Source organism: Cnephaeus nilssonii (genome assembly GCF_951640355.1).
Source record: "Cnephaeus nilssonii genome assembly, chromosome: 7".
Taxonomy (NCBI): Eukaryota; Metazoa; Chordata; class Mammalia; order Chiroptera; family Vespertilionidae; genus Cnephaeus; species Cnephaeus nilssonii.
This window is the reverse complement of record NC_137078.1, coordinates 82,662,571-82,687,179: the sequence shown is the minus strand read 5'-3', so window position 1 is coordinate 82,687,179 and position 24,609 is coordinate 82,662,571. Positions and strand designations below refer to the sequence as shown.

At 53.4% G+C, this 24,609-nt stretch overlaps 1 protein-coding gene across 5 annotated transcripts in view; it reads left to right on the top strand.

Moving 5' to 3' along the window:
• The window catches only part of ZNF362 (zinc finger protein 362), a 37,545-nt gene extending 13,271 nt beyond the window's left edge, over positions 1-24,274 (top strand). For 3 of the 5 annotated variants that reach the window (XM_079777127.1, XM_079777128.1, XM_079777126.1), the window contains exons 2-8: positions 5,755-5,818; positions 5,972-6,218; positions 9,891-10,212; positions 10,899-11,123; positions 19,319-19,397; positions 19,516-19,674; positions 22,723-24,274. In XM_079777127.1, the coding sequence (XP_079633253.1) occupies positions 5,756-5,818; positions 5,972-6,218; positions 9,891-10,212; positions 10,899-11,123; positions 19,319-19,397; positions 19,516-19,674; positions 22,723-22,839 (1,212 nt within the window). In that variant the 5' untranslated portion in view covers position 5,755 and the 3' untranslated portion in view covers positions 22,840-24,274. Of the gene's footprint in view, positions 1-235; positions 362-2,402; positions 5,664-5,754; positions 5,819-5,971; positions 6,219-9,890; positions 10,213-10,898; positions 11,124-19,318; positions 19,398-19,515; positions 19,675-22,722 lie in introns of those variants that run through there. The other 2 variants (XM_079777125.1, XM_079777129.1) reach the window with 2 other exon arrangements.
• Positions 24,275-24,609: the final 335 nt, after the last annotated feature.

Here is a 24,609-nt window from a genome sequence, read left to right as displayed (position 1 = left end):
CCTGGCTTGAAGGCTCATAACCTGGTGGGGAAGTCGCCCAGGGAGGCAGATAACCACTCTAGGGTATGATGTCCCTGTGGTGCTGGGAGGCATCCTCACTCCATCACCCGGTCATTGGGAAGATTCAGTGACCTGATGCCTATGACATAGTCAGCACAGTGCCTGGCACATAATAGGTGTGGAAATGAATGGTAGCTGCCATTTTATTATTGTTATTGTTATTCTCATATACAAGGTGCTGTTGGGAACACAGAGGAAGTGACTGACTGGGGGTTCAGGGAAAGCTCCGTAGAAGAGGGAACACTTGAGCTGGGTCTTGAAGGATGAGTAGAAGTTCACCAAGTGGGAAAGGACACTCTAGGTAAGCAGCCTGTGATTCCAGGTTGAAATCTGTCAACGAGGGGTTTGTTCTTTGGGGGATTACGCCATTGTGTTCATCCCAGCTTCCCTGAGCACCCCTCACTGCCTCCCTCTGGATCTGCACCCAGGGTCGTATGCATGCACCCATGTTAACAGCACCCTCCCGTGACTCTGTGTCCTGGGGGCTGTGGGTTCCTGCTCATGGGAGTTGCTGTGTCCCCCTCTGTCCATGTTTGGGGCTACAGGTCTGTGTCTGTCATGTGTGTCTGACTTCGGTGCTGTCTGTCTGCATGTTCCTGTGGCCATGTGTGTCCATGTTGCTATCCAGAGAACCTGCCAGGCCACACGGGTGGCAGCCTATACATACTTCCTTGGCCTGCAGCTCAATGACATAGCCAGGCCTCCTTGCTCACTCTCCTGCCCGGCCCGGGTTTGACCCCTGCCTATCACCTCCATTCCCAAGGGCCTCCTAATGGGTGTTCTCTCACTGCCTCCACTTCTGGCCTCTCCAGCCCTGTCTGCACTCAGCCGTCAGAGGGGTCTTTCTAACCACAGATTCCGTCCCATCACCCACTGCTTCAAGTCCAGACTCCAGGCCTAGGATTCGGGAATCGACCTTCTGGGTCAGGCCCTGGCTGATGGCTCCAGCCTCGTGTCCTGGCTCCCAGTCCACACCGGAATGCTTTAGCCCCCTCACATGCCGCGTTGCTGCTCACCTCCGGGCCTTCGCTCAGGCTGCTCCTTCTGCCAGGAATGCTCCCCACTCCTCTGCCTGGCCAACGCCCACTCCTCCTTTAAGACCCAAAGCCGGCATCCCTGCCCCTGGGAAGTCCTCCGTGGTCCGTCCTTTCCATCCTGGGCCAGGCCCCTGGCTCTGGGCTGCTCTTCCCTTACACGGGGGCAGAAGCAAATGACTTGCCCAAGATCACACAGTTGGTGAGTTGGAGCCAAGTTTTGAACCTGGGTGCATTGGGCTCCAGGCAAAGCAGGCTGCTCCATGGCCAGGTGAGGTGACTGTAGCTAGGACTTGTGGAAGGAAGTGAGAATTCTGAGGACGTGGCTGGCGATGGATCTGAACTGGGAAGAGAGGGGATGCGTTGTAGATCAATGTATGTATCTGGCAAGAGCACATGGGCAGCTGGGGAGGCCCTCTTGGAGTTGGGAATGGCTAGAGGAGGTGTCCATCTAGGGAAAGAAAGACCAAGCCCAGCTTAGGCCGGCCGAGTGAGAGGCTGGGAGACAGCCAGAGGGACGTGTCAGGGAGGCAGCTGGAAAGTTGGGTCTGGAGCTCTAGGAAGAGGCCTGGGCTGTAGGTGGAGGCGTGGGGGTTGGTTGGCATTTAAAGTCCTAGAGTAGGTGGGCCACCCAGGGACCGAGGTCAGTGGGAAAGAAGAAGCACCTGCGATACCCTAAGCAGCCCGGGGGCGGGGGGAGGGGGCTGCTGTGAAAGAGACTGAGGAGGGAGCCAGGGGTCACGCACACAGATCTTCCCAAAGGACCCAGCTGGCAGGGACGCCATGTAGGACTGGAAGATGGCCGGTCAGCTTGGACTACGTGCGTTGGTGGCATGTAATAGGTTTCTTTTTTTTCTTTTTCTTTTTTTTAAAAATATATTTTATTGATTTTTTACAGAGAGGAAGGGAGAGGGATAGAAAGCTAGAAACATCGATGAGAGAGAAGCATCGATCAGCTGCCTCCTGCACACTCCCTATGGGTATGTGCCCGCAACCAAGGTACATGCCCTTGACCGGAATCGAACCTGGGACCTTTCAGTCCACAGGCTGACGCTCTATCCACTGAGCCAAACCGGTTTTGGCTGTAGTAGGTTTCTTAGGCAAAAGCTCTTTTTCTCAGAAACTTGGGTCACTTGTCTGCTTCCTGCACTCAGCTTGGGGCTCCCGGAGGGCAGCGCTCTCCTGTTTGCCTCAGGTTCCCCAGCACTGCCCCCCCCCCCCCCCCCCCCCGTTTGGCCCGTAAGGTGTCTGCAGGATGAATGGATGGACGGGTGGGTGGGTGGGTGGGTGGAGGGGCAGCTGCCATCAGGATGCTGTTTTCAGAGGCAGCTCTGGAAGGTGTTTCATTCGTCCACCCATCCAACTCTTCCCCCTTTTTAGAGCAAAACCCCCCAAATGAGAGCCCCACTGCAAGGATCAGTGCTGTGTGTCTTAGGACTCAGCACTGAGTCTCGGCTTCTGTCCGGGGCTTGAAGCCCAGTCCACGTGTCCTTCCCCACCACCAGCGTGTCTCCTCCTCCTGTCTGCTGTGGACATTCAGCCCCACCCGTCTGCTCTGCCGCCATCCCTCTGCCCCCGGTGCTGCCCTCAGGCTTCTCCCTCTGACCCCTCAGGCTCATTGCCCCCCTGGTCCAGAACACTGCCTGAGGCCTTCTCACCCCCAGCATCCATCCCAACACCTTAGCATGGCATTCAAGGCCCTGCCAACGGGCCTGTGTCTCTCACCCCCCCCCCCCCCCCACTCGCCAGCTCTCTCTTTGATGCCCGTGGGGAGCTGCTCACTGTCCCAAACCTGGCTTGCCTCTGCTCAAGCTGGTGCCTCTGCTAGGAATGCCCTCTCCTCGTCCACCTGTCCTAAACACACATCTGTCCAGTCTCTCTCCTGCTTAAAACCCTCCCTCAAAACAAGGTCTGAGGGGCTTAGCCCAGCCCTGGCCACCTTTCCCCCTGCCCCTTGCCAGCCCTCTCCCCCGCCCCCCTTGTCATGCAGGTCCCGGGGTTGCACAGATGGACACCCACCTCCCACGCCTGCTGGGGGACTCACATGAGATGCTCTTGGTGCACACCTAGCGATGTGTCTGACATTCTGTAGGAACTCAGCACGTGTTTCTCCCCCCCCCCCCGCCCCACCTCAGCCAGCCTTCCCTGCATCTGACACAGTAGGTATACACCAGGACCAAGGTCATCCACTGAGTCATTAAGTTATTTCAGATCAGCAGAGAAGGATGCAGACTTTAGGCAGAGGCTGTGCAGCTCAGATCAAAGACCCAGGGCAGAGCCTTCCCCTCGCTGGGCCTGCTTCCCCATCCGAGGGGAGGGGTGGTCCCTGTCTGGCTGGGCGCCTGGTAAATGGCAGAGAAGGTGCTCTGTTGCAGCTATGGGGCCCTAAGCAAGCCACCCTCTTCCACATGCCTTTCTGACCAGGGCCGGGCTTTGGAAAGCCTGAACTTGGCATTGGATTGAAGAGGAGGAGGAGGAGGAGAGGACAGCCTCCCCCAGAACTGTCTGAGGGACAGCTGGGTGCAGTGGACAGAGTCCTAGGCCAGGAGTGTTTCACCCCATTTTACAGACGAGGGAAACTGGTGCTCAGAGAGCGGATGCCCCCCCATTGCAGCCCGGCGCTCCTTCCTGTTTCCCCATCCATGTGGCCGGGAGCCAAGAGCTTCCCTCCAGGTGCCCTGGTTTCTTCCTCTATGAGATGGGGGTGAACTCTCCTCCCTGCTCCCCGGGGCTCTCATGAGAATGCCAGTGGGTACAGAAGAGCTTTGCAAGCTGTCAGCAGCGCTAGGTAGTTGTGTGGGGTTGCCTTTAAGATAATTCCGATGATTATGCCTTCATTTATTCATTCTGTCATGCAACTCACTTTATTAATAACCTCTGGGCCGGAACAGCTAAGGGACTGATGAGCTGGACCTCAGAGTCAGGCAGTTTAGAGGGGGAATCTGAGCTCTCTACTTACTTGCTGTGTGACCTTGACCAAGTCATCCCACCTTTTTGAACTTCAGTTTCCTCAGTTGTAAAACGTGGGGGATGAGAGCACCTGCTTTTCAGTGTCAGTGTGCCCGGCCCAAGGTAACGGCAGCCTCCTCACTGTTGTTACTGTTTTGAGGTCTTTCTGAGAAAGAACCCCCAGGCACCTGGAGCATTCTGGGAGAACTCCAGGCAGGAAGTGCTGCTTGTATGGGGCTGCGAGGGATGGGTAGAGGGAAGGGCAGCTTGGCGTCTGCGGGTGGTGGGAGCAGGAGAGCGATTAGAGGCAGGGGCTGCCCTGGCCACCCAGAGGAAGATTCTGATGCCCAGGCTGGCCAGGCTCACACCCAACCCCCCAACCCCCAACACACACACACACAGGCTGGAAGTGAGGTGCCAGGATTTTTGCATATAGGTCGTGAGTTACTGGCATGTGGCTATTTGCTCAACTGAGACTGAGGTTTACAAAGCAAATGACAAGAGGAACCAACTTGTGCAAATCTGATGTCTAGTCTTGGCTCTGACACCCTAGCCCTGTGGTCTTGAGCAGCTCTCTTCCCTTCTCTCCAGGCCTCAGTTTCTTCACCTATAATTTGGGGTTATAATACCTTCTGTGCCTTCTTATGTAAAGATCACAAGAGATAACTCACAGAAAACATCTTTCTTAAAGGGCTGAGACTAGATTTAACCTTTTTGAGGGTTTTCTCCTGAAACCCCTTGTCTGCAATTTCAGTTCGGGCTTCTCAGGCTTGTAGGACCAGGAAAAGAGGTTGAAGACACTTCCTTTTGGCCTTGCCTGTCAAAATAAACAAGTTCATTTAAGCAGTGATATCAGTTAGGTATTGAGTTAGTAGTTTCTGTTAAATAAGAGAAATTGGATAGGAAGCAAGACAATGGAATCCCTCTGCCCAGCATGGTCCCCATACGTCACTCTTCACTCTGGGGCCACAGGAAGACTAAGTTAGCTTTGAAGGCCCATCCCGCATACTTCCTTGGTTGAAAAGGCCTTCTAACCGCACAGGCCTGCCGAGGACCTGGGGGGCGAGGGCCACCAGACAGACAGTCACTTCAGGCCTCCTCAGCCCCCTCCTGTGCACAGTGACCTGACACATTCTTATAGGTTAAGGGTTGCCCACGGCCATGCTTGTTTCTTAAAGGTAACTTTCCAGAAAGTCCAGTAACCATTTGGGTCCTTGTAAGTCGTCCTGCCAAACTGCCTCTCAGAAAGACTTATCTGATGGCTCAGGTTGCCCCTGTGTTGTGATGGGGGTTCTGCTTTAGAGGGGCCATGGGTCATAGGAGCAGGGATGAGAGATGGCCCGTGCCTCTGCTCTGTGGCCATGGACACAGTTGCCCAGGACTCCTGTTTGCCTTTGAAGGGGGTTGGGGGGAGGGCTTTAGTGCAGAATCCATGGGTCCATGGGGTTGGCTCTACCCCATTCCTTCTGGGATGGGGATTGGTCTGCCCGTTTCAGGGAGGGGCTGGGAGCACTCTGGTCTGGATGTGACCTTTGTGCCCACTGAGGGAGACGCTGCATTCGACTCTTCAGCCTGAGATGCCGTTCCCTGGCCCTGGTAGGAGGCCTGCTCTGCTGCGGGGTGAGGGTCCCACGCACTGGCTCCGACTTGAGTTCGCCCCAAGCTGGTGGGGAGGGCCCTCTTCCCCGTAACAGTCGCTCTCTCCCCGCAGGATGGCCGAGCCTCGATTTAACAACCCCTACTTCTGGCCCCCTCCTCCCACCATGCCCAGCCAGGTAAGAGGAGCGTCCCCGCTGCGGCCATCTCCCCTCTTACTGCTTTGGCGGTGGGGCGAGGGGCGAGGGGCGAGGGGCTTGCAGGCGGACTGACGGCCCAGGGAAGGGGCCGGTCGCCGGCCACGCCCCGTAAGTGTCTCTGCTATCCCGCAGCTGGACAACCTGGTCCTGATCAACAAGATCAAGGAGCAGCTGATGGCGGAGAAGATCCGGCCGCCTCACCTGCCGCCCACGTCGGCCTCGTCGCAGCAGCCGCTGCTCGTGCCGCCGGCGCCCGCCGAGAGCAGCCAGGCGGTCATGTCGCTGCCCAAGCTGCAGCAGGTGCCCGGGCTGCACCCGCAGTCCGTGCCGCAGCCCGACGTGGCGCTGCACGCGCGGCCCGCCACCAGCACGGTCACAGGTACTGCGGGGGCGGGGACCTGTCTGGGTGGGGGCGTGGCCAGGGCTAGGGGCGTGGCCGGGGCCTGCCTGGGGGCGGGGCTAGGGGCGTGGCGAGGGTGGCCAGGCTGGGTGAGGGCCGAATGGGTACAGCTACCAGATTTCCTCTGACCTTTACTGGGAGGACCTGCCCCACTAAATGGACAGGACGAGAGCCCACCAGGGGCTCATGAGGGAAGCGAAGTCAGTTTCATGAATTTAGGAATCCAGAGAGGAACCCCGACCAGACCTGGGGCGGGTTGGAGGGGTGGTGGGGGGTGGAGATTTCCTGGGAGGAGCGGATAGGCAGGGAAAGGTTGGCAGTTAACTAGGGAATGGGGCAGCCAGAGGGAACAGCATGTGCACAGCGAGCTTGTGTAGACAGCAGGAGTAGGACAGTCGGTGGGGAGCGCCAGAAGATGATGGTGATGATGATCATACTATGGCAGCCAATTCCGGTTGAGCACCGCTGTATGTTCACTAGTACTCATTTTATCACTCCCAGCAGGCCTGTGAGGTGGGTACTGTTAGTATTAGGTTGAACACTGGACTGTTTTTGACTTACAAAAAACAGCAGTTTTGTGCATTCACTTTAATGTCTCCATTCGACAGATGAGGAAACGGAGGCCCAGTTTCACAGTCAGGAGGAGGAGGCAGAGGCAAGCAGTGAGGTTCCAGAGCCCACGTGCTAATCCCTGTGCTTGTCCTGGTTCTGCTGAGGCTAGAGAGGATGGGGCAGCAGATTGTGAGGGGCCTGTGGGCCATGCTGTGCAGTGGGGAGCCTCAGGCAGCGGGGAGCCATGGGAGGTTTTTAAGTAGGAGAGGAAAGTGCTCAGATTTGGGTTAGAAAGCTGGGTCTGGCTGCAGCGGAAACTGGCTTGGTGGGAGACAAGGATGGAGAGAGATGCAGGAGAGGATGGTGGGGCCCTGGCAAGGCGGTGGGGACTGAGAGGAGAGGACCCATCTGAGTTATGGTGAGGGGAATAGACAGGGCTGGTTGCTAGATTGGATGCAGGGGTGAGGAGTGGGAAGAGGTGAGGGAGACTCCCAGGCACTGCCCATGAGACGGAACCACAGGAGGAGGGGGTGGGAGGTCAGGAGCTCCGTCGTGGGTAGGGTGCCAGGGGGACATCCTGGTGCAGGGTCACAGGGCTGGGGTGCCTGGCAGACGGGTCTTCTCTGGCGGCCACTGTGGCTGGGCCTTTGTTCTTCCCCTGGCTCACCCCTGCCACCAGCCAGGCACCCCTGCCTCTCCCCCCTTCTCCCTCCTCCCTTCAGAGACGCCCAAGAATTATTGGGCCCCCTGAGCCTCCCCCAGGCCCCAGCCACACTCTGCACACTCTCCCGTTATTATGATTTTATTAAATTTATTTTTTTCATTATGAAAGTAATATTAAAAAAGTAATATAAGCATATTAAGGGAAATTTGGAAAACAGAGAAACTAAGAAAAAATCACTCCTAACCCCCTAGCTCCTAACCCAGCAGCTTAGAGAGCCTTTTGGTCTTTTTCCTTCCTTTTTCATCTTTTTGTTTGCTTTTCAGTGTGCATGTGTGTTTTGCTGAGCTTGTGGTAGGGCTGTACCCATGATTTTAACTTGCTTTCCTCCTTGCCATTCTATCATAAACATACAGGGTGTCCCTAAAAACTGTATCATACTTTAACAGCTGATAGCTCAACGGATATTTCTTTCTTTCCAGATTTAACCCACTGGAATTAATAATTATTCAAAGTGTGTATACATTTTTGGGGGACACCCTAGTATTTAGTGCATTTTTTATTATAAAGATAATACATAGTCATTATAGAAAGTTTAGAAATTGAAGATAAACTAAAAGGAGAAAAGGTCCTAGTTCCATTATTGTTAGCATTTCATTGTTTTCTCTATAATTTTATTTTATTTTATTTTATCCTTTAATCACAGATGTAAAAAGTGGAGGAATTCACCAAGTAAAAAATTCAAGTAATATATAAGTAAATAGACAAAGTATGAAACTCTCCTTTTACCAATACATTCTTTCTCCCTGGAGAGCACCACAATTTACACACAGTTTAGTTTGGTGTGTCGCTTCTCACATGCATTCCTGTGCACTCACACACATATGCTGTCTCTGTATAATACATATGTAGTTTGGGTGTGTGTGTTTAAAATAGAGGGGTTCATACTGTCTGCACATTTCGGCCTTGTCTCTACGTCACTGGGTGACGTCTGTCTTATTGTCATGGGTACCCAGTCCTCCATAATGAGGATGGACTCATCTCTACACAGTCCCTACTGAGGACAAACAGCTCGTGTCCAGTTTGTCCAACCACAGTTTTGTACGGAAGGTCCGTGTATACAGCCTTTGTGTTCATGTGCAAATGCTTCCTTAGGGCGATTTCTAGAAGTAGAATTGCTTGGTCAAAAGTTACGTACATTTAACATGTTAAGGGCTGTTGCCATGCAGTCCTTCATTAAAGTTGATACGTGCACACTCCAGCTGCGTGTGTGACTAAAGCATGCTTGTGCTGGTGCTGGCTAGTATCTCTTTCAGTGCACAGATAGGTAAAAAAAGCGTAGTTTCACCACATGATGCCATTTTCATCGTTTTGTCTACTTAGTCTGTTATTGTAAATGTTTCTGGTCCTCTCATTTTACTTTATTTTTATTTTTTAAAATATATTTTTATTGATTTCAGAGAGGAAGGGAGAGAGAGAGAGAAACATCAATGGTGAGAGAGAATCATTGATTGGCTGCCTCCTGCACACCCCCTACGGGGGATCGAACCTGCAACCCGGGCATGTGCCCTGGACCTGAATCGAACCAAGGACCCTTCAGTCCACAGGCTAGCGAGCCATCCATTGAGCCAAACCGGCCAGGGCTCTGGTCCCCTCATTTTAAAAAGAGTAACTTTTATTATAGAAGTAAAAAAAAAGAAAGTTTATTGTCAAAGAGTCAGAAAGTATAGTTAAACCCAAAAAAATATTTTTAAAATTACTTTTAATTCTACCATCCACATCACATTTTGGTATATCTCCTCTTTTCCTATGCATACAAATGCCTTTAACATTTATTTATTTATTTATTTATGCATGCATGCCCTGGCTGGGTAGCTCAGTTGGTTAGAACGTTGTGGGTTTGATCCCCAGTCAGGGCACATACAAGAATCAACCAATGAATGAATGAATAAATGGAACAACAAATTGATCTCTCTCTTTCTCTCTCTCTCTCTCAAATCAATCAATAGATTAAACATTTTTTAAAACAAATATAACCTTTTTAATGGGCAGTAATGTTCAGTAGAGGAGATTGATCAAAATTCATTGAATCCTTCCTTCCCTAATGTTACATATTTCAGGTGCTCTAATTTTTACTATTATAACTAACACAGTCATGAACATCTTTGTGCCTCTGTTTTTTTTGTGTGTGTGTTTTTTTTTTTGCTGTGGTTTAATTGATTTCCAAACTGCCTTTTATCTAACTCATTTTAGTTCTTAAGTATCTAAGGCATCTTACACGTACACAGCTCATTTAGTCACCCCTGGATAATAATGTACAAAGGGAAGGGGAGGCTCAAAAAGGCGAGTAACCTGCCAAAGTCACACAGCTGGGTGGCCAGGGCCGAGCTGGCCTCTGCAGCTGCCCCTCACCCCTGCCCCACCCCGTGTTTTCGCAGGTCTAGGGCTCTCCTCCCGGACCCCGGCTGTGAGCACGTCAGAGTCCAGCGCGGGCACGGGCACCAGCACCCCGTCCACACCCACCACCACCAGCCAGAGCCGCCTCATCGCCTCGTCCCCCACCCTCATCTCAGGGATCACCAGCCCCCCCCTCCTGGACTCCATCAAGACAATCCAGGGCCACGGCCTGCTGGGCCCCCCCAAGTCCGAGCGAGGCCGCAAAAAGATCAAGGCGGAGAACCCGGGGGGCCCGCCTGTCCTGGTAGTCCCCTACCCCATCCTGGCCTCAGGCGAGACTGCCAAGGAGGGCAAGACATACAGGTGGGGGTCTCGGCCGGGGGGGGGTTCCAGGTGGGCTTGGAGCAGAGGCTCTGGCAGAGGGCTGTCCCCAGAAGCACAGCAGTGGGGGCTGGAGAGAGGGACCCCAGGGGCTGAGGGTGGGGCTAAGTCCACTGCACCCACATCCTTTCAGGGGCAGTGAGTGTGGGGCACACCGCCAGGGTCATGGGAGTCTGTTTCCAACTCCCTTCGACCCCGAACGTTAGAATCACCAGGTCCTGGGGGGAGTTCCAAAAATGCCAAACCAGGCCTCGCTTCCAAAAATTCTAATTTAATTGGTTAGGGGGACACGTGGAGGACCAGGGGTCAGTCTTTCCTGGAAGCTCCCGCGTGATTCTAAGGTGCAGCCGGTTGAGCGCCTCCCCCAGCACCGGGGTGTGGCTCTGGGCAAACCGTCCCCGGATCACAGGCCCCTCCTCCCCGTGGGGTGTGAGCCTGCTGCCCAGGCTGCTGGGAAGGGCCCCCAGTGGGAGAGCTTTCTCCCCCAGATTGGAGGTTGTCCAGGCCCGCGCCTGCCTCCCACCTCTCCCAGGGGGGCCTGTGCCCCAGAGACTCCTCACAGGAAGGCTCTGCCCCAGGTGCATGGTCTCTGATGCAGGTCCCCCCGAGCTGTCCAGGCAGGGGGTGCAGGCGTCTTCCCGCGTGTGAACCGGCCTCTTGCCCCACAGGTGTAAGGTATGCCCGCTGACCTTCTTCACCAAGTCCGAGATGCAGATCCACTCCAAGTCGCACACAGAGGCCAAGCCCCACAAGTGCCCGCACTGCTCCAAGTCCTTTGCCAACGCCTCCTACCTGGCCCAGCACCTGCGCATCCACCTGGGCGTCAAGCCCTACCACTGCTCCTACTGTGATAAGTCCTTCCGACAGCTCTCCCACCTCCAGCAGCACACCAGGTGAGTGGCCTGCTGGCTGCCCGCCTGCAGCCGTTTCAGCTCGGCACCCGTGCCCATGCATGGACCTGGTGCAAGGACCTTCTCTAGGTGCCCATTGCCTTCAGGGTCAAGACCAAATTCCTTTGCTTGGTATTCGAGGGAGGCCTTTTGATGATATGGCCTACGTGGACCTCGCTGGCATCAGCTCACACTCCTACACCATCCTTCCCATCCTTTCTCATCTGCAGGGCTTTGCACACGCTGTGTCCTTTACCTGAAACACCCTCCCCTCCTTGACCCTGTTTCTCTGGCCCTCTCCTATCCATCTCACAGTCCAGCTTCCTCCAGGAAGTCCTCCTGGGCCCCCCTGAGCTGGTTCCACAGGCCCTGTGCCTCCCCGTCACAGCAGTGGGAGGCTGTCTTGTACTTACCAGGCTATTTGCCCATCATCCCCAATATTTTGGGAGTTTTTGCAGGCCAGGGCTTGGTCTCCTCCATTTCCACACCCCCAGCGTGTGCCACAAGCATCTAAGCATTTGTTTAATATTTGTGAAATAACTAGAACGAGCTTTTATAGGGCCCTTTAACAAGTAATGACAGAACCTCTCCTATAAGCCAGGTGTGATTCTAGGTGCTGGGAGTACGACAGTGAACAAAACAGACAAAAATCCCTGCCCTCCTGGGCTCACATTCTAGTCCAGGGTGTGAAGGGGAGATTCTAAGAGAAACGTGCTTTAAGGAAAGACATGTTTTTGCAGGGGAGGACAGACATCAAAGAGACTGGCTCACCAAGTAAAAAGACCATGGACCTTTAAAGAAACACACTCAGGGTTTTCAAGATGGCAGTGCATCTCTTCCAGGGGAGAAACACAGCCCTTTTCTCCAGGGTGGGGAGGTCTGTAACTGCTGTGTTTGCCAGCATCAGCCTGGCGCCGTCGGGGATAAAATGGTTTTTTTGCCGCGGAGTTAGTATCTCATAGGAAGCGCTCAAGGTTTTCTCTGTTTTGGGGATGAATGCTAGACAGAGGGACCTTATGTCTTACTTGGTTTGTTGTCATTTATTCGTTTCTCTCCGTTCTCAGGGTGCCTGTCAGGGTGCAGCAGGCTTTCTCTGTCTGTTGCTCGGACTTGGGGGCGTGGTGTGTAGGTAGGATAGTAAGAAACAATAGCAGAACGGCCACCGGACAAGAGTCAGTCCTCGTTCCTCTTTCTCTTGCCTCCCCTGCTGTAGCTTTGGCCCCTAAGTTTGCTTCAGCAATTTTCTGATTTTTGTCACTGCTTGGATTTTTTTTTTTTTTAAAGGTTTGGCCAGTTTTATGTACAGAGAACTATATGTAACCAAGCCCCGCTGGTTGCATGGTTGTTAAAATTAGAGCATGTGACGCTAGATTTGAGAGTTAACTTCTGTCAGGAGACTCTGTGAAGCCCCTGGGTCATAATTTTAATCTGTGTGTGAGTGAGTGAGTGTGTGTGTGTGTGTGTGTGTGCGCGCGCGCGTGCACACGCTTGTAAAGTTTTCTTATTATCTAAGACCGGGAACCTAGAACCAGCCACTTCACCCCGTCAGGTTTCCCTCTATAACCTGGGACAGCAGGTAGCATCTTTTTGGAGAATCCCCAAGATTGTAATTTTCTGGGCCAGCAGGAATGACGTTTTCTACAGCCTTAAAGACGCAGCTCCCTAGGACCTGCCGCGGAGCAGAGCCAGTCCGGTTTGCTGGGGGGGCCACCTGTGAAGGCCAGTCCTCGCTTCTTACTATCACCCTTGTCATGCCCAATTAAATGGCAGTTGTCCTTACATGTGACATTTCTGGCATGGTCATGGTGACAAATTTGATTTACCCAATTAAGTCGTATTAGGAAGGAGCACAGATTCTTATTGAACCTGCTTACCGAGCCGGTAATGATCTCAGGAAGAGAAGGTCTCGGTAACAGCACGTGGAATGCTGCCTAGTACTTGTTCGGAGTGTGGTAGACAAGGCCAGTTACCTGTACGGTTTTCAGTAGAACTATTATTTTTAAATTTCCCTCATCAATCATTGGTTTATATCTATGTTAAATTTTTATAGTGTTTCCCCTCCAGAATTCTGAAGGGTTCGTTGGAACAAGGCACCTTTTAAGGAATATTTTATTCTCATTTGTACAGATATGGCCTCCTAAATTGAGGGTTAGAGAGAAATCAAAGCAAAAGAGGGTTTTCTCACATGCCTGTTAGGAAATAACATTGACTAGAATTAAGTCACTTCCATCCAATGCTGGGCTGTGCTCCTGTTCTGCTGATCTTGGGTAGTTAGTTCACTTTGCAAAGTCGTTTGCTTCTGGACTAAAGACTCGTGGACCCTGCCTTGGCCCCGGGCAGTGTCCGGGCACGGGGATGGCGCCAGCTTGGAAGCCGGTGCCACTGTCCATTCCTGAAGTATAAAGAGTCCGTGTGGCTGAGGGTCCTCTGCTGAGGCCATCGTCTCTTGATGCTTCTTCCAGACTCAGTTTCTGACCTGCAGTTTGAAGCAGAGGCCTTCAGGCAAGTGTGAGGGGTAATCTGACCGGTGGACAAGACTAAGTCACTCCGGTCTGTTGGGTATAATAGTGAGCAACGTCAGAACGGGGGAGAATGGAGCCCTCTGTTAAGGCGTAATCACGGTCCATTTTTCAGATTAAAAACACAGGCAGTAAGGGCATGGACCCATCTTCAGGGCCTTCTGATTTATCTCATAAAGCACATGTTATGATTGGCACTAATCGATAAGTATAGTTAAAGCTAAAAAAAAAAATCTTCTCAAGACATCTCTCTGTGGATACTTATTGTGCAAGTCTCTGTACGTGAGAAGTTGTTGGTTTTTTCCCTCCATCTTAAAAAACATAAATATATAAATATATTATATATAATTATATGGTGAATCTATATATATAAAAGCCTAACCAACCGCTCAACCGGTAGCTGTGATGCGCACTGACCACCAAGGGGCAGATGCTCAATGCACAGGCATGGAAACATGGAACAGACTGATGAATCTCAGAGGGAAGGGAAGAGGGGGAAGGGAAGGAAGAGATTAACCAAAGATCTTATATGCATACTAAAGGCCCGGTGCATGGATTTGTGCACCGGTAGGGTCCCTTGGCCTGGCCTGGGGGGATCGGGACGAAACCAGCAGACCGACATCATCCGAGGGGTCCCGGATTGCGAGAGGGCGCAGGCCAGGCCGAGGCACCCCACCAGTGCACGAATCCATGCACCGGGCCTCAGTATATTTATATTATATGTAATTATAGGGCACATATAATTACATTCTGTATGATTACATGTTATCTATGATTATATTACACTAGTATATGACATTACTATTATATTTATATACATTACATATAATTACAGATATTCATAAAGTTAACTCAGGGAGCTTGAGCTTCTCTTCATTTGCTTTGCCAATTTTCTCGTGCTAGGAACTCCACAGGCTAGCTCTCGCTCTAGTGTTCTGCTGATTAAAAATATATAGAATTAATATATATATATATATATATATATATATATATATGTGTGTATATATATATATATATATATATATATATTTACCCTAGCTGGTTTGGCTCAGACAGATATTTCTCTCTGTCTTTCCCTCTCTTCCACTCTCTCTAAAAATCAATGGAAAAATATCCTCAGGTGAGGACTAAACAAACAAACTATATATATATATATATATATATATATATATATTTATTTATTTATTTTAAAAAATACCCAATTTTCGGATCATCCCTCTTTTTATAAAACAAAGGAGGAAACCTTTGGTGTCGCCCAGCAGCCTTCTGGAAACTGCCAGAGCCTTTGGGGGTGAAGGACACCTCGGTCATTTTATTTTTCTGGATTTGAGAAAGGCTACAGCACAGAGGTGGCAGAGTGGGCATGGTTTGGGCATCGGTCTAGTAGAAAATACACACAGTAGCAAGCAGTGATGATGATTAAGAACCCGAGTTTTTTCTGAAGTAGACATTTGTTCAAAAATATTACTTAAGCCTGCAACAAAACAAGCAACAAGAAATTCACAGGCCTAAAGGAGACTGTTTCATCAGAATGTTCCTTGACCGGGGCGCGGGGAGGGGGAATTGCTCTCTATTCCTGAGGGCACAATTTTATTTTTTTTAGTGATTTCAGTTCTTAATGGTGAAAAGCCAAACAAGCAACGTTTGTACCACATTTAGGGACAGATAATTAGTCATTAGGCGGCAGCACATATTAAACCAGTGTGTCAGCCCAGTGACAAAGCGGTGGGGTCCCCCATGCCCACAAGTCCCAGAACCCTTTAAACACACACAAAAAGCCAAATGTAAGGAAGCAACCAGGTTCCAGGTGACCGAGGGGGAGGCTTTAGGAACGGAGGCCTCGAATCTGGGGCAGGGGGTTTGGACTCAACCATCAGGGCATATAATCAAACCCATCTTCCCAGTGTTATTGCCTATAATGAAGGGAGTAAGAAAAAGATGTTCATGTCCAAAAGGGAGCCAGCCCTGGTCAGTTAGAAACGGGCTGAGCAGGACTCGCCCTGGCTGTTGAGAAAGACGTGCCTGGTAGCATGTGGTGGCTGCTGACACCGGAGCATCTCGGCGGGACCTCCGCCGTCAGACAAGCACAGGACGGAAAGCAGGTGACGGCAAAGAGCTGCCCAAGTCCAGGCGTCGGAGGCTCAGCTCAGGGAGCAGTCAAGAGCACATGCATTTTAAGAGAAAACAAACAGAATTTCGTAGCGAGTCCGCTCGTGGTAGGAAAACAGCGGTGGTCTCATGCCGTCGGCATATCTACACGTCTGCAGACACCACGGTGCGAAAGTCAGGGAGGACAATGCTCCGTTATGGGGTCAGGGACAGAGCGGGCCCCAAGGTTCATTTGGGGGGGGGGGGCACCTGCTAGACAGAGGGACTCTAGGTTTGTTCGGTGGTTGATTCAGACGGCAGAGCGTTTTGCCTCTTCTCCTCCTGGCCGTGTGACATGTTGTGCGCGTGTAATGATGACTGGGACAGGGACGGGTATCAGTCATTGTCAATCCTGCCGAGAGTAACGATAATGAAATCAGCACCGCCACAGGGTGGGCAGAGGTAGGTTTACAGTTGTGAGTACACGAAACACAGAGTTGGCTCTCGTCTTAGCATGTATGAATCACTGTGTTATTTTCCATACGAAAATGCACACAGAAGCAAGCACTGACAATTATAAGAATCTGAGTGTTTTCAGAAGCAGACATTTTAAAAAAATGTGACGTAAGACTGCAACACAACAAGCCACAGGGAATGCACAGGCCCCGTAAACTGCGTGTGCCCACCTGTGTTCCTGGGCAGAAGGCTCCGTGGGCCCGGCTTCGTCGCCGTTTACACGCGAGGTGTCCATCAGGGCCTCATCCAGTGCGAACTGGGGTTTCCTCCTAAGACATAACAAATCTGAGAAATGCCACGGAGAGGGAAGGTTAGCTAACTTTCAAGGAATGGATGAAGGCCGCCGTTGTTTAGTTACAAAGCACAACATGACCGAAGCCATCCTTATGAGGAGGCGTTCTTACCTGGGAGATAAATGGTAACTAATGAATCCTTAATAATTTTATTTAAACTTGGAATAAATTCCCCATGTGTTGTTTTTCATAAACGGTTTCTCTTAAGTAGAAATGACTGTATTACAGACTAACACCACACACATAATTTATGAACACCTTTATGTAAGTCACTAACCCCTCCCGTCTTTACGGTGCTTACTGTTGTCCTGTTGTAGAGATGAGGAAATGGGCGCAGGGAAGCAGAGTCTCTTGTCCGAGGTCACGCTCCTAGGAGGAGGCAGAAGTGAGATTTGCGCCCAGAGCCCCGAGGAGCAGCCGTGCCGTGGAGGAAGGAAGGGGCCCGGGTGCCAGGCTGCAGAAGGAGCTCGCGTGGGGGTGGAGCTACCAGGCAGGAGAGCAGAGCGAGTTGTGGGGCCCGGGGCTGGGGCTGGGGGGAAGGGCAGGTGAGGGGCACCCGTTTCAGCTCAGCTTCCCTGTGATACGCACGCCTGGGGTGGGTGGCGAGCTCCCCGTCTCCACAGGTCGGGGAGCCAGTGCCGGGTGCTCCCCTAGCGGGAAGGTGCCCACAAAGAGAGGGGTCTGGCGTTGCAGTTGAAGGTTTGGCCCTGACTTGAAACTCGGGGACTGAAGAGCTTTCGGGCCAGTGTCAGTGAGAATGAGCAGTCTGGTCCTTCTCTCATCCAACAGTGGCTCCCCGAGGAGGGAGGGGCTGGTGCCATCACAGGGACAGATCAGGGGTCGGAGGCAGGCTCCGGCCCAAAGGAACTCCCCCACTGGATCTCTTGCCGAATGAACCCCGCAGCCCTGGAGGGAGCGAAGGTGGGAGGGAATGGAGCGGATTCAGGCATCAGGCAGTCGGCCAGATGACTCTTAACCTTTTGTACTCGGATGTCGAGTGTGACTCGACATGGTTAGCATTAGAATAAAGGAATCGAGAAAAAAGCAAGCGAGTGCAAAGGGTTTTAAGTTCCTTCCATTGTAGAGACAGGGTGCAGGAGCCTGGGATGATGTCCCCAAACATGTGACCCAGAAATGTGCAGGCAGAGGGAGGGTCCTCAGGACCAGCCAGCCCAGCTCCACTTGGCCTCGCCCCTGAGATCGCACTGTTCCTGGCCTTCGGATCCCCATCAGAGGGCAGCCTCCCGGGCTGAGGGTACAGCGGGCACAGGGCTGGCCGGCAGAATCATCCGTGAGACAGTTCTCTGACCAGAACGGCGCATGGAGCAGGGAGCTGAGCTGGACCCCACGGCAGAGGGCCCTGAGCGACGAAGGAATTGGGACTCATCGGTGTTGACAGCGGGCGGTCTCCGTGTCGTGGGCTTGTTGATGGCAGGGAGTGCCCCTGATTCAGCCCGCCAGCACGGGGCCTGGCCGAGGGCCTCAGTTTGCTTGATGAGTGTTGACGGGCAGAGCAAACCCAGTCAGCGAGGGGGCCCGGGCTTAGGGAAGGAGCCCCCAGGAGGCCGGAGCCGGGTCCTCCCTGCACTAATGCTCTTCTGTAAATGAGGCAAACGGGGCCAGACCCAGCCAGCGTTTCACTCCCCACCTGCTTGGCTCAGAGGATTTGCTGGGACAGGTGATGACAGGCAAGGCCAGGTGATAGGAGAAGGCTTGAGTGGAGAGAGCGGGGAGGGCCCCCTCCACACACCTCCCCTCAGTCCCCCTGCATCCCCACCTGGCTGTAGGGAGGGCACGTGCTGCCCACAGACTTCAACTGAAAATAGGGCCCTCAGCCTCCCAGTCACCTTCTCAATGAGGCCTACCCTGGCCCCCGATTAAACCTGCACCCCTCCCTGCACTCGTGATCCCCTCCCCTTGTTCTCACAGCACGCATTACCTCCCACGTGGGACTTGTGTTTGCACAAGGCGGTGGTTTTTGTCTGTTTTGTTCACACAGGTACCTGATGTAGTAACTGTTAAATGAGTGAATAATAATACTAGTGTTCACTTTGTGCCAGTACTTGAGGCTCAGCCCTTTTCATGTATTATCTATCTTCATAAGGCCTAGTGAGGGAGGGACTGTATTTTATACCCATTTCGCAGATGAGAAAACCGAGGCTCAGTGACTTGCCCAAGGTCACCCAGGATGAGAACCCAGGAATGAGGGGACCGAAGGGACTCACAGGAAGGATACAGGGGGGCTGAGCTTTAGGGCCACCCTGTCCTGCATTCTCTCGGTAGTTGGAGTGACCGTGTAGCCATCATGGACACGTGCCTGACATGGGGAGGGGTCGGGAATAGATGTTGGGGCCAGTCAGAGGGAGGTGTCTCCTTGTCTGAGGGAAAGAAGCTGTGAGTCTGCTCTTCTCAGTGGGTGGCCTGCAGGTGGGCTTTTTAGAAGACGGGGGGAGGAGGCCAATGCAGTCAAAGCAAGCCCTCCAGGATTAGCTGGAGGTCAAGGCCAGGTCTCCGAGGGGGTGCCCCTGGAGGGTTGGGTTCAGCAGGGACTTGGGGAGCAGGGAGGCGTTAGTCATTGACTGGCGGTGGGTGGTCAGAGGAAGGAGAGGGGGTGGCCTTTGAAGACCCCAGCTCTTGCCGGGGGCTCACTCTGGGGACAGTTTGTGTAGTGGAGCCTGGGAGGCTTGGGAGCCAGAGGTCTGCGCAGGCCAGGGAAGGCTTGGGGGCTGGAGTGGCCTGGGGGTGCCTGCCGGGACTCCACCTCATTGGCTGCCCATTGCAGAATCCACACAGGCGACAGACCCTACAAGTGCCCGCATCCTGGCTGCGAAAAGGCTTTCACTCAGCTCTCCAATCTCCAGGTGAGTGGCCACCTGCCTCCTGCCCAGCAGGTGCACAGTTACCTGAAAAGGGAGCATAAGCAGGGGTGGGGCTGGGCGAGGCCTGCTGGCCCCTGACTCCCTCCTGTGCTCCCCGCAGTCTCACCAGCGCCAGCACAACAAGGACAAGCCCTACAAGTGTCCCAACTGCTACCGGGCCTACTCGGACTCCGCCTCCCTGCAGATCCACCTGTCCGCGCACGCCATCAAGCACGCCAAGGCCTACTGCTGCAGCATGTGCGGGCGGGCCTACACCTCTGTGAGTGCCGGGTCCCGGGCCTCGTCCTCTCCCTGGCCTCCGCTTCCTCCTCTCAGAGCTGTACTGACAGTTGCCATTTTCTAGACAAGAGAACGGAGGCCCAGAGAGGGGCTCCTAGTGCCTCCTTGAGATCACAGTGAGCGGTGGACCCAGGGCTTCTGTCTCCCAGGCCAACCTCCCAGCTCCCTGTGGCCTTTAGGGCTCAGAGGCATGGTTCCCTCCAGGCCCCAGAATACTCTAGGCCGTGATTGGGGGTGGGGTGGGGTTTGGCACCCTGCTTTCGGGAGTCAGGGAGGGAGAAAGGCCTTCTTCTTCTGGGGAAGCTGCAACCCCCATCATGGCCACAAGGTGGCAGAGTGACTTTGCCTAGAGCCACCTCAGGTGTCAGGGAAGGTCTGAACTGCCAGAAGGGTCATTGCATCCAGCCCTCTGTCCCTGGGTTTGAATTTCCCTAAACAAGGGCCTTTCAGAACTCAGAAGAGGGAGTCCAGGTGAGTCACTTGTATGTGTGCTTCTGGCTAATCAAATATTCTGGGTAACAGACCCCCGTGTGTACCCGATAGACAGCTCTGAGCCTCAGTTTCCTCAGCTGTCAACGGAGGAGGGATAGTTCCTAACTCACAGGGCGGCTGGCTGGCCGTTGGCCCTCAGCCACCTCAGCTAACACACTTACTCTCGGTGTTTCCTGAGCGCCTGTGCCAGCGCTTGGGACCCAGGATGAACCAGACAGACGTCATCGGGGCTGCCAGGGAGGTTCGAGTCTCCTGCTGGAGACACGTTACATACGTGACCACACAAATAAATACATAATGACAAGTGGTGGTGCTCGCTCCACGCAGGGTTTCTCAGCCTCGGCCCATGTTGGCGTTCGGGAGGTGCCTTTGTGCTGGGGCGGGGCTGTCCTGTGCACTGCGGGATGCTTAGCAACATTCTTGGCCTCTGCCCACTAGCAACCCCCTCCCTGGTTGTGACAACCCAAGATGCCTCCAGACTTTGACAAATGTCCCGGCCGTGGGGGGCAAAGTCGCTTCTGATTGAGAACCATTGCTAGGAAGGAAAGTATGTTTTGAAAGACAGCAGCAGGAAGGACAAAATGGAGTGGGGAAGGAGAGACAGGTCTGGGTAGGCTGCCTGAGGAAGTAACATTTAGCTGAAGCCTTGGAGGAGAATGAGCCAGGTGAGCAGGAGGCGGGGAAGAACATTCCCTGCAGGGAACAGAAGATGCAAGCCCCCCTGAGGCAGAACAAGCGAGGTGTGTTCCAGGAACTGAAAGAAAATGAGGTCACAGGGGGCTGTGTGTCCAGGGGGAATGGGAAGCCATCGGGAGGGGGCCGGCTAGGAGGTCATTCTGGCTGGAGCGGGCGCAAGGATTGCAGGCAGGGTGGTCAGCAGTACGTGGCAGGTGCCAGCGGGCTGTAGCTTGCTGAGTGCTGAGTACCTGGCGTTTTCTTTCTCTGGAGTCAGAGGGCAGAGGAGAGACTGGGAGGACAGAACCTGCAGGGCCCAGGGCCCAAAGGGCATATGTGGGGAGCCCCAGAGACCTAGGAGCCCCAGTCCTCGGACCTTCAGTCAGTCCCAGCCCCAAGTTCTTGACCCTCCTCTACACCCCCTCTTAGAGGAGGTGCCGTCAGCGTCCACAGCTGTGGCTCTTACAGGGGATCTGTCTGAACTCGGGGGGGGGGGGGGGAGGAGGGGGTCAGCTCTCACCTGGCCAGAGCCCCCACCCTGAACTGGGCCTGACTGAACAAGAAAAATTAGTAGATTGATTTTTAAACTACTTTAATACATAAAAGAAACATTATAGAATAGTGAATCCTCACGTTCCCATCAGCCCCAGAACCCTCAGTTAATCCTGTTCCATCTAAAGGTTCACTTAGTGACTCTAAACATAAGGACTCTTTAAACATACATACAGTACTTCTTAATACCATAAAATAACTCCCTGTAAGGCCTTCATATCAAATACCCAGTAAGCATTCACATTTCCGTTTGTCCCATGAATTCCATGATTTTATTTACTTAGAATTTTATTAATCAGTATCCAAATAACATTTCTACATTGCACTGGGTCAGTATATCTTTTCATCTATTGGCTCCCCCGACTCCTGCCTTTTTTTTCTTTGCAATTTATGCACTGAAGAATCATTTCCTAGTTTGGATTTTGCTGATTGTGCCCCTCTGATGCTGTGTGATAGCATGTGGCCACCGCATTTAAGGGTTTCCTCTGCCGGATTCTGAGCAGATTGAGGCATGAGGCCAAGGAGTGGCAGGCGGGAACCAGAGTGCCACCCTGCAGCCTAGTGTGAGGGCTGGCGGGCCTGCAGGCTGGCCTTTGGTCACCTTGCCCACCCATTCTTGGGCCTCAAGTCAGATTTAGCAGAGCCTGTGGGGGGCACTCCAGGAATGAGCTGAGCATGCCCAGTTTATACTTCCAAACTCACCAATCAAATCAGGCCCCGCTTCTCCTCAAGGGAGGATCCAGTGTGGGGGTACAGAGGCCGGGGCTCCCACCACCACCTGGAACGAAATGCAAAGACCAGGGAAGGAATGGTTCCCTCACCACTTACTGCATGCTCAGAGCTTTATCCACATCACCCTGGCAGCCCTTTGAGATTGTTCCTGCGCCATCCCTGCTTGCAGAGGAGGAAACAGGCTTGGAGAGGTGAGGTGATTATCCGAACCAGGTCAAAACCCAGGGCTGCCGCGCCACCTTCCCTGCGAGCACCAGCCGGCATACTTGGCTGCAGCTCACTGGTAAATGGCAGCTGGCCTGGCCCCAGGCAGTGCCAGGTGGGCACTGCAGAGGGACGAGCTCTCCAGCCAACACGAGGTGGGTCAGACTCTGGTCAGTGAGCCAGCCCCCAGGCCTGTGGAGGCAGCATCCCTAGAACCTATGCGGGATGCTAATCTGCTCCCCAGAGCTGTGGCTGCTCGCTAGCTGGCCCATTGCCAAGGAGCCCTCCAGTGGCCACTTGTGGGAACTGCAGCCTCTTCTGCCTCTCCTGCCTGCTGTTGGTTTTATGCTCTGAATCTCATCCCTGCCTGCAGGAGACCTACCTGATGAAGCACATGTCCAAACACACGGTGGTGGAGCACCTGGTGAGCCATCACTCGCCCCAGAGGACGGAGTCCCCCGGCATCCCGGTGCGAATTTCCCTCATCTGAGCCGACCCCAGGCGCCGCCCTGCCCACTGGCAGACACAGACCTAGGCAGCACCAGGCCCGACTCCCTCCAGGGCCCTCCAGGAACCGCCGAGCTCTCAATGACCTTCCTGACCTTCCAGAAAGCCTGGGCACAGAAGCCCTGCCCGGTCCCGCTCCGGGGGTGGCCAGGCCAACTGCAAGATACTGGACTGTTTGGTGGCATCCAAAGACGATCTCAGAGCACTTTGAACCTCTCTCTGTTGGGTTTTCTTTTCCCCTCCACCCTTCACTTGCTTCACTGTTTGTTTTTTTTAAGTTTGTTTTGGAAATAACAAAAAAAAAGATATTTATTGGCCAAGAAGTTGGTGCTGCTAAGAACGAGAAATTAAGAGTTGGACAGATGGACACAGAGAACCAGAGGGCAGCGTGGGACCTCCTCTTGCCATGGCCTTAGGTCCTGAGGGAAGGCTCAGGCCTGGGTTTCCGGACTGCAAGGGGGGGGGGGGGGGCTGGTGGGAGGGGCAGGAGGCGGCTGGAGTGAGCCACTCACCCTGGGTGCCCGGACCTCGAGCTGCACCCTGAGCATCACTGACCAGAGGGAAGCGGCAGCTACCAGAGCTGCCCAGACTTCAGGAGGCAAACCGGGAGGGGCCGGGGGATCCGAAGGACCAATGGGTGCCGTGTTGGGCTGGGCTGGGCGCCAGCCCAGGGAAATGGGGTGGGGTGGGCTGGGTAAGACCTGGACCCCCAATGCCCTTAAGACCACCCCAGTCTACCTCGGTGCTGGCCAGGAAACCTATAGGCTACCTCTCCCACCATCCCACACTGTGGGCAGGGGGTGGGGAGGGAGTGGGTCTGGGGCTAGGACCCCCTCCATCATTTCCTCCAGATGGGACATTACCCAGGGAGGGGTTACTTGTCTTCCCTGCCTTGGAGGGGGAATCCCCAGCCCAGGCCCTCAGCCCCTCGGTAGGGAAGGGATCCTCCGAAAGGAGGGTCCCAGGAGCTGCCCCTGCCCTCAGCCCCCACAGACACCCCGATCTGAAAGCCATGCGTGTCCGTGTATATAGGAACCATGTACAGAGACCGGAGAAGCCCCACTCCATCCCCCGGGAAAAAAAAAAACTAGACAGAAACTCATCTATATATTCTGTATCTGGAGTTCCATTTTGAATATTAACTGTGTTATTTTTATACACTTTTTAAGCCTTAACTCACCATTGATTTACCAGTTTAACGTCTCCTGGGGTTTCTTTTCCCACAGGGCTCTCTGCCCCGCCCCCACCCCTTTGTTTGACTTGCGTCGTCTGATACTCAGTATTGTAGCTTTTGTCCGCATGTTACTACCCTGTAAATACGCTGTTATACATACTGTTAACACCCTCTGCTTTTTCTATGGGACCTCCAGGCCACCTTATTTAGAACTAGTTACCTTATTAAAAAAGAGAAAACCGTCTGTTGGCCTCTCCGTCTGCATCTTGGTGGCAGGGAGGTGAGGGCCGGCGCCCTCAACGCTTCAGGAAGAGGTTTGCATCACATTTAAGAAAAGGGGTGGGGAGTGAAACAGATCCAATGTGGGGGGAAACACTGCAGGGGGCAAGACACGAAGGAATTCTGAACCCTCTGCTCTCTGTATTTCTCTGTTGTGAAGAATAAACATACCTGCACCCGGGTGGCGGTGGTGTGTGGCGTGCTCTGTGCGAGGGCGGGGCTGGGGGGCACCTTTCCACTGCTCCTCTCCCCTCCCCCGCCCCCCCAGACTTGGAGGGAGATGGTGTTGATCACCTCACA